General features: G+C 33.0%; 1 protein-coding gene across 1 annotated transcript; it reads right to left on the reverse strand.

Annotated features, from left to right (window-relative positions):
* Positions 1–1,662: 1,662 nt before the first annotated feature.
* On the reverse strand, positions 1,663–3,145 carry LOC134545092 (uncharacterized). The gene has a single exon (XM_063388548.1). The coding sequence runs from the start codon at positions 2,898–2,900 to the stop codon at positions 1,740–1,742; it is 1,161 nt and encodes a 386-aa protein (XP_063244618.1). The 5' UTR covers positions 2,901–3,145; the 3' UTR covers positions 1,663–1,739.
* Between the last annotated feature and the right edge of the window lie 7,412 nt (positions 3,146–10,557).

Consider the following 10,557-nt stretch of genomic DNA (forward strand, 5'->3'; position numbering starts at 1 on the left):
AACACGTTTGACTCGCATTCGAGACCGAAATCACTCGAGGTGAATGCGTAATTGCTTTGTAAATTTAGGTCATGGCTGACTCCTCTCACAGTTCCTGTTGGTGACACTTTGTGTGACACCGTCTCTCATGATCTGGTTGTGGATAAGACGCAAAAGCCACTTACTTACCTTACAAAAAACTGTAACTTCAAATTATTATCATCGCGCGATGCTGGAAAACTGTATATAATTTACATTAAATTTTACAGACACGCATTTTAGAGCTGCTCTTCCAGTTTCACAACATGTTTTTAGTGTGCATAATTCATCTGCAAATAAAGTATGTCAAAGTGATCAAATGAAATGTGATGAGAACTGTAGCTTACTTCAAAAGTGTGTAAAAACAAAACAGAACTGAAATGTGTTATAATCCTAACTAAATGTTGGCTACGTAACATTAAACGTCTACCAAATCGATTAACTTCACATTGATATGATCGTGCCTGATGAACCTCTGTGCGCATTAAATTTAAAATGAGTTTTTCATTGGGGTCTCAAGTTATTGTTCTTGAGAGACTTTACTATTAGATATACAAACTTATACAAAACAAGAATTCTGTATAGACTTGACTAGATTCAAAAAAGATAGTTTCAAACTGAAAATTTGTTGCTTATGCATCTTTACAAATATATGTTTCATTAAAATAATATACTATTATTTAAGGAATTTTAATGTGTAATACCTAGTAATAGTATTTAACTAACGTCTATCATCGCTCAATTTTTTTCCTGTTTATAAAAGATACATTTATTATAAAGTACCTAAAGATTATACGAAAATGTTTAGGTTCGATTATTTACGTGCTGTTGAGAATTTAAACCATGAAAGCAATGTAGACTTGTATTGAAACTTTGGACAGAATTGAAACTTTGGACAGAAATTACCCAAATTAATTAAGTAAAAAAAAATTAATGTTGTCGAAACAATGGATATTGTTATTAAGAGTAGTCTAGCTATGTTGCACATTAAAATCAGGGTTTATGTTATGTATGTTCAAGTTTCAAACATTAAAAAGTTGTAGAAAGTGTATTTGATTTTATTATTGACTGAAAATAAATCCTTGAGGCCTACATGGCCGAATTAAAATTACCTAGTAACAAAAAGTTTCCTTCATTTTTTCATATAGCGTTTATTTTTACCATAAGTAATTTCTGCACAGAAAACAAAAGTTAAATACGAATGCAAAAAACAAGCAAACCTAATTTTCGCTAGTTCACAGTTTTAAATGAATTAACAACTGCTCCATAACATTTCAAAGCTATCCACCTTTCGGGAAAAAAAATTAATGCAGTAATTTATAATTACACCTAAATAATATAAATGCATACCACTGGCGCTTTATTTTAAAAAAAAATATCTTTAAACATATGCTCATTACTTAATACAGATGACAGGAAAATATTATTTAATGCGTCAGGGTTTAGCTAAAACAGAAAATATTAATAAAATTATATATACGTGTATAGTATTATTCTAAATAATTAACATTTGTCAAATAAATAAAATTAACCGATTTCCCTGACCGAAATAATTAAATGAATACATACAAAAAAATTATGTACATCCTACATTGGAAACGTTTTAAGAGAAAACTTCGTTTTCTTTTTTAAAAATTACTGCAGGAAAATGACGTTCGAAGACAATTTAATTCTTAATTAATGATAATTTCATCATAATTTATTTCAATCCATAGGCACTGCTAAGTATTCAAACTTTGACAAAACTTCACACTGACACTTGTTTGTGCATTGAATTTTTTTTTTTCTTGAGCTTTCAACACGTATTCTGGATCCCTACATTTCATTTTTCGTTTTATGCGACTGTCAATTATTTCAGGCAACATACATTCTAAATAAAACCTTTTTAGCTTAGGTAACATTGTGTGTTCCCAAAACGATTCATCCCTCAAAATTCTTTGAACGAAAACGTCATTTGAGCTGTATGCCACAAAATCACAATATTTCTTTCTTGAAATGTTCAACTGTCCCTGAATTTGATAGTAGTAAGAGTGAGTTTTTTTTATTTGCATTGTACCATATTTTTCTTCGAAACACTTCAAACGTTTTTCTTTTAATATATCAGAAAATTTGTTTTCTCCTATTGATGGAAAGCATTTTACTTCTACAATACCATCACACCCTACGATAGCATCTGGAGAAGCACCAAGGTAAGGCACTTGCTCAGAAACAAAAATGCTACATTTATCTGTCGTTGCGCCACTAATTTCTTCGTACTTTTTAAGTGCGGTTTTTTCGTGCAGCCTGCCAAACTGAACAGATTCAGTGTTGAGTTCTTTCTTGAAGAGAATATTTTTCACCAAATTGTGACAAGAGGTATGTTCTAATCGCCTAACTACTGCTCCAAAACTGGAAGCTGTAAGGCGGTTGATGCGTGTTTCCCTCCACAAAGCACAGTCATGTTGGTTTGTTGTATTTCTTTCTAGGGCAACCTGTTTTTCACGAGTACGAACGTCTTCATGTAATTTCTTTAGAAAGTCTTCCATCTTGTTCTGCATCTCAACTTCGGGTATATCTGGCTCTGTGCAGCTGGCTCCGTAATCTTCATCTGAAGCAGCAGTGGTGATTTTTTTTCTTTTGCGCGACTGTGTCTTCTTGTACCAGTTATTTAGACACATTCTAATTTTTTCCCGTCTGGAACACATTCTTTTCAAAAACTTCCCTGGGCTCCTTCCACACATTTTTTTCCATGTTGCAGCATGCCACGATGGACCTGACGAATGGGATAGTCCTGCTCCAATCACTCTTCTTCTATACGACCCTCTCTTAGCGTGGTCAACTCTCTTGCCACCACCAAACTTTGAAGCGAGACTCATATATCTGAAACAAAAAGTCCATGCCATTAAAATTATGAGCGTTATAATGATGATTAAGTAAATATTATTAAATAAAATTATTGATACTTGTCAGAATATTATGTAAAACATTACAAAAGAAAATATTATTTATAAGAAATTATTAACTATTTAAAATTTGCAAATAATTTTTTATTGCTAGAACTAAATACTGAACAACTATTAGAAAATCTAATCTCAGTTACAAACAGCTAAATATTTTCAAAATGTGTTAAATAGTATGTTTTAACATACACACCTTTCTGCCTGATTTGTAGTCACATTTAATGTAAGTCTGTCTGCATTTCGAATAATGCGATCTAATAATGTCATAATGGGATTTGCCAAATTAGTCGACTCTAATATGCCCAAAACGTCACGTTCAGCACTGTTTTTCCTCTTGCAGAAGTCCCTACATTGTTCATGTCTGCCACACACATGGTTGAGTGCATTTGCTACGTCTGTTCAAAGGACGGCACATGCTTCAGCTTTGTCATCTAGAGCTGCAGCTGACTTGATTGCAGTTCTCACTCCTTTTACAAGACGTTCCAATCTCGACACTCCTTCAACGTTTTCCGTCAAGATTCTTCTTCCTTCTAGAGGATATAATGTGTTCCGTGCAAGTTTGTGCAAACCATCACTGAATGCTCTAGTCATATGGTTACTGCATTCAATCTTTTGCACATATCGCCCGTACGACACCTGTTCCTGTATGCGAGCGAAAACGCTGGAGTCACCATCCCCTAAGTAATTCAAGTAGACTAGCCCATGCTGTTCAACGCTTTTATTGAATCCTTCAACAATAATGCTCTGCTCCATCCCAGTCGCAGGTCCAGTATAGTTTTTGTAGCACTGTTTTCCTTTCAGTTTTGCTGCGAGCGCACAGAAAACAGAAACTGTTTCTTATCCCCAGGTATAATAGCTTGTTCGTCTCCATTCCAATAATTACCCCCTGTAAAAATATAGAACATTCATGTTATTACATATTTAGTGAAATACGTTACAAACTATTTATTAGTAAATTCAATCTTGTAATGAATGAAAACTACCGTAATAAAAGACTACAAAATGTGCTAAATGAATGCACCCTATTAAATCTAGAAATTCTAATTTCCTTAAGCTTTATTTTAAGATATGACAAGAAATATAACATATTACTTAAACAAATTTTCGATAGAAGGTTTTCTAGGCATGCGAGCATGAAACACAGTTGTATAAACCCGCCTATATCATAATGAAAACAAAAGATACTGGTAAAAATGTTAAGTTAGCACTTTCAAATTATATTAAATCTTGTCGAAGTTAATAGATATAAATTCGTTATCTAGCATACAGAGGCATGCATAATAAAGTACGTTTGTAATTTAATACTAAACTGAAAAAGAAGTGATATTTATGCAAATAAGCCCATTTCATGCTAAATGTGTATGTACTCTCATTTCTTTTTCGTGTGCTTTTACGGTGATAAAAAAAAATTCAACACAACATTTTGGGTGCATGAACAAAGTGGCTATCATACTACTCAGAGCATTAGTTTTTTTATTTACTATATGAAACTGTTTTCATTGAACATTTATCGTTTTATGTGATGAAAAAAGATGTTCACAAAACACTAAGTGAACATATTATAAATACGTTCAACAAATTCCCATTACCTACAATTTTGCACATTTCGCACACCTAATTTTATTTCTACTTGAAATACGATACACACAAATACATTTAACTTACTACTCCAGCAGTTGAACTAAAACCATGGCCATAGCTTCTTTTAGCCCATCCTCCGTCTCCGAGAACAGCGATATACGGGACACCGTCCTTTGTATGGTTTTTTTCTAGAGCTATTTCTCTTTCTTTAGCCCCATTTTTCTTCAGCTCTAGATATAATTGTTCCTCCCACGTCTGTAAGTAGGAATATCAAATGAACTTAGATCTGTATTTACATAAAAGCTTTAAATATACCAAAACAAGCCCTAGCATAAGTTATTTAATGTTTTAATAGTAAAAATGAGAAATTTGTTCAAACATGTATTTACTTTCAGTTAATTTTCAATGTGAACTACGAAGATGCATGGGTTTGTTAATTTATAAATAAAGTTTTCTTTACCATGACAAAAACAACCAAATTTCTATGGAATGACACGAGGTCTAAATACTAGTACACAAACAGTAATTTACTTTGAAAATTTTCATAAACGGCTAACTTGAACCATTTGAGAATTCTGATACGATTAGAGCCATGGCATGGACATTGCAACTTCCATGAAGAAATTAATTTTATGGTAGGTGTCCAAATGTAATTTAAAATGAACTGTATACCTGTGATTGGCCGCCATACATGAATACGTCTTCCTTTCTTATTTAATGGATGTTAATCACATAAAACGATGCACTTTTATACACAAACGCTACTCTATTGCATACCGTCTGTGGCACCGTGCGAGACGACTTGTCGCATTAGCACGAGCTAAAAATTAGGGCCCCAGGTACAAAACAAATAAGTTTAAATAAAATTATGATACATTATGGAAATAAGCATACTTTAAATAGTCAACAAGCAAAAATTTCCAAACTGCATGTAGTCTTAAAAATCCCATTAAGTATTTAGTTAACAAAACGTTTGGCCAACTCTTACACGTTACAGAAGTATTCTTAAATACCAAATTAGTATATTTAGTCAATAACGAAATTTTTTTTTTATTTACTGTGACTAAACAACGTAATATTTAATAAAATTTTCTATATTTGAGAGGTACCAAGGCTCACACATAAGCTCTCCCATAAGTCATGTGCTTGATGTTAAAATACCAAAATCAGATGTAAACAAAAGTAAAATGTTTCTGGATCACAAATATCGTCACATTTCAGATCAGAATCAAACCTTTAAAAAATCTTAATTTATTTGCAAACATTTTTTTAGATAATCTCAACAACGTACAGCATCACGATGCATTTTCCGGAAATAAAATCGCGGTTTAATACTTAAATGTTGAGTGTACGGAAACATCACATCGTAACTTGTAACTTTATGTAGTCTAAACAAATTACAAGCGCATAATAATTTATTTTGTAATGGACGACGCACAAATGCAGCTACACATGAATTTTACAAATGAGATAAAACAAATTTTTTTTTGTCTCCAAAATTGAGTATTATTTCATCACGTAAATAATGGCAATTTATTTACTGTCATGAGCAAACGCCATACCGAGAATCAATAATAACGGTATACGTATGCCTTAGTGCCACGACACATTCCTAGGAACATTTAAATTTGTTGTATGTTGTGAAACATAGATTTATCGTCCATTGTCTTATCACTAAAGCGACGAATTCAAACTTGGGTGAAAACATTACAGAACTGTTTGCAGTTTAAACTTATAACTAACATTTCAGTTCCTTGCAGTTTGTAATTGTGAAGGGCGACATGTATAGACTTAGTAACACATTTACCCTTTAAGTTTCGTTATTTAACTTTTTATGAATGTATACTTTAATAGAAAAAACAATTGGTAATATATAAAGTTTTACCTTTCCAGCAACTTCTTCTTGTTTTCTGAATTTATTGTAACTCATAAATGGAATATCCATTATGCTAAATAGCTCTTCAGCTTGTGAGTAACCAATACCAACAGACAAAGCTCCCCAGACAAGTGCATTGTTGACATCTTCATATTTTTCAGGGGGCGCAGAAGAAACTGTGTAACGTTTTTCACAGTTATGACAGTAATATTTCAGGTGGAATTCTAACCCAGATCTGTTTTCGCTCATCAGCTCGAAACGTCCAAGAGTGCGAACATTCGGATGCTCGTGGATTACTTTCATTTCTCTCAGGAAGTGCACAATGTCTATAACACGATTCCCTGTCATTTCAGGAACATCCGAAGAAACCGTTTCCACGGCAAGGTCTGGAAGACTTTCGTTGTCACTTGCAGGTTCTCTCTCGCTATGCGAAGCTTCACATGCGTCATCACTTTTCGAAGATTTGTTATCCGTACTTGAAAGTTCTTCAACTCCAGACATGTATTGCATGTGTTCAAGGTCGTTTCTGCACAAAATGAATAAATTGGCTAGTACAGATGTGTAGAATGGAATTGTACATCACATTAGGACGACATAAGTTACAGTATATCCGAGAACAAGGCATACCGAAACTTGTGACACTGCGTAAGAAACAAGTGTTTAGTAGTTTCGTCAAACTGCATTTTTGGCTTGCTCTTGTCTGAAATATTAATGTGATGATAGTTGTTGTTACTGTACTGTATTGTATTCTCACATTTAACCGACTTATAAAAATAAAACATATTTTCTGTTCACCTTATTTTTGGCTATACTGTACCAAGAAAACCCTTAATTTCTACGTGTCAAGATTGCAAAATGAACCGGATGTATAAGTACTACATGTTTGGCAGCGAGAAGAGTATAGAGCGCCTCACTCTTAGATTGATGTACAGGACTTATGGCGCTCGCTCTTGCCAGATCGCAGCCACGTTACGAAGTTACGGAGTGTAGGCTACTAATACGTATTTTTAAGTGCTCAAATATTACATCTCACTCTCTGAACTGATATAATTGTAATTTATAATATTTTATAATATAATTCTTTAAAATATGTCTTTTGTAACCTGATATATATTCCACAGTAAGACAATTCACAAACATCCAACGATACAAATTTATTAGAAAAATAATTGAAGGTACGTTAATAAAAATTAATTATACAACATACCTTTCAATAATTAACTAACCTGCACTTCTTTCAAATTGTGTATGCAGGCCTACAGTTACTTTAAGGATCTTTCGAAAAAAAGAGGCATTGTAACGGTTACCGACAGAATATAGCGATATCGCCTAGCATACGTAGCAAATGTTGAAACGGAACTTTTTTGTCTGCTTAGGCTTTTTTTTTTATGAACAATCCCACTCTGTCAACTCTGTTATGGATAAAACAATGTAATAAAAAAATTCGTATCATTTCTTTCTCATTGTGTTTGTAAAACTAAAGTATAATCACAAACCATAGAATAATTCATTTTGTTACGTGATAAAAAAATTAATTCTCCATTTAAGATTTGCTTTTGTTTTTAAATTAGACATTTTGAATGAAACACAATTATTTCACCCGTATGCAATGCAGAACATGACAGGATTTTTTTGCCAAATTAATTTTGTGTACAATTAATTCAGTGACTTGCATACACAAAGAGCCCTGCTTCATTATCACTAACAGGATGGTTCTGAATTTCACGCAATTTGGGGTTTCACTATGAAATCACAGATACATGGTTTTGTGATAAACATTGTGACAGTCAAAGACAAACTGAAACGTTGATGTATAACCATGGCACAGTCAAAGCCAAACAAAAACACGGTGTATAACCATGGCACTGCTTATGGCACATAATCACTGAAAAAAGTTGTTGCAAATAAGCATTTTCAAATGCGATTCGTATCTGCATAAGATGATGAACTTCATTTAAACTGAACATTTTAGAGATGTAAATACTGTATCCACGTTTCTTTCGTAAAAAAGACATAAACACAATATAACTTACTTCGAAGTTTAATTTTACTAGTGCACCTAAATGGGTGTACAACACAATTTTCTCTTACCGTACTTCCTTAGCGTCAGTGATGTTGATGTTAGATCTTCTTTCCCGCCACACTTTAATCGCATTCTTCGCACGTTTGTTTCGTTTACGTGGATTTCCTGGTCGTGGTTTACCAGGATATTTTTTGCCCATTTTCACACTTGAAGTACTGCTATCGTCTCAGTCGTATTTAGCAAATATACGTGCGACAAATTAAAATCACTGCATTTTACTCCTACTTTAACATTTAAAAGATCATCAGAGTTCCTTTCTAGCTCAAACTCAGATGTTTCTGTTTAGTGCTCCCCCACTACTTTCCTTGTGTTTAAAAGGTACAGGACAACCCGCAGCGCTGGGTCCCCTGGGTCCGGCAAAGGATGAATAGGAACTCGTGCAACACCGGCCTAACTCTGGTACACTCCGTTACAAGAGTGTTCTAGGCAGGTTACCAATGCTACATACAGACATCCAGCAGTACATACGTAGTATGTATTACAAGATATACAAGTTACTGATACAACTGTTTCTTAACAGCTAAAGGATTTCACTGTACATTGAAATAATTTTCAATCGTTTCACGTATGTGCATAAAGATATATTCACTACGATTCCGAGGCCTATTTTTACGATAATTCCAGTCATCAATACTCGCTCACCTTTTAATATATCATCTTCGTATTGGATCAATATGTTATATACACCATATATTTTCTATTGCAAGTGATACTGCTGAAAAAAAATAAAAAGGAACATGGTAGGGTATGTTCCAAAACTCGAAAAATTGCATCTTCCTAGTTTTATATTGTGAAAACCATAATGATTTGGTAACAATAAATTACATCAATAAGACACATTTTAAAGGCTTTTTCATTTAATGAAATAAAAAAAATTGTGAAATATGACCTTAAAGTTGCACATTACCAGCTGAACCCGCCACTGCTCTGTTGCTTCCTTGAAATGTGTAAGGACAGCGACATAGGCCGCCTCAGTGCGTGAGCACATGAGAGCGAAAAGTATGGGGAAGGCCTGCAGAAGAAAACACATCAAACCATATATGTTAGTAATGTTAACTTTGCAATGAATGTCATTGGTGTTTTTAGGCCCGCACTTACATAGGTGTGAATTTATATAGGTAACATAAACATACAGCATTTATATGCATTAACGAGACGAAAGAATAAGGTTGACATATCTGGGATGAATAACATTATCAATTTCACACTCTGCAGTTACAAGAAATACATTTTTTTAATGTAAATAAAACAACACAGTTTCATTTCTATCTTACATTTGCTTTCACACATTGAATGTTAGTAACAAGAACCTTTAAACTGATCCCTCATTTAATGTTATATTAAATATTGATTGTATTTTTGGCATGTATTTGGAATTTGGCTTGAACCATAAAAAATAAAATTTAACTTCTTTGCAATAAATAAGAAAGACTCGGGCATATATAATAAAATATGCTTTATAAAAATAAAGATCACCACCACGAAATCGCTAGCGCTCCACTAGACAAAATAATAATCTGATATAGACAGATAAAATACTGCTTTATTTATTCCATTTCATGGAAATACCAATTTATTTTTTAAAAAAATAAACTTGGCTTTCACTAGGCTAAAAGTTTTCATCGTGAGCTTTGTAGACACATGCACTGAGTACCAAATTTAAGAACTGAAGCAATCAAATATAACTAATTCTTCAAATGAAAACGTGCAAATAATGCTAAGAATGTGACACAATATTATTAACATTTTTTCATTGCTAATCAATCCATATCAACATTTCATAAATAAATTTTATAGTTATTAAATGAATTAGTTCATATAACCACGATGTTCACGTAACATAATGATTAAATGAACCCATATAAAATTAAGTTAAGTTTAAAAAAGGATATGATTAAAAACACACTATGACCTAAAGACCTTAGTTTCTTAAAAGTATATAAAAAGCTATTAAGCTATATATAATGTTTCATTTTGTCATGGAAGGAAAACCGACATTATTTCCACATCAACTATTGGCTCACTGTTCATCTAAAAGATTTCGTCTCAGTGAGCGACCA

The sequence above is a fragment of the Bacillus rossius genome, unplaced genomic scaffold (assembly GCF_032445375.1).
Source record: "Bacillus rossius redtenbacheri isolate Brsri unplaced genomic scaffold, Brsri_v3 Brsri_v3_scf57, whole genome shotgun sequence".
Lineage (NCBI taxonomy): Eukaryota > Metazoa > Arthropoda > Insecta > Phasmatodea > Bacillidae > Bacillus > Bacillus rossius.

What these genes read in the sequence shown, in the direction of transcription:
- LOC134545092 (XM_063388548.1), bottom strand. Translation starts at nt 2,900, where the DNA reads ATGGCATGGACTTTTTGTTTCAGATATATGAGTCTCGCTTCAAAGTTT.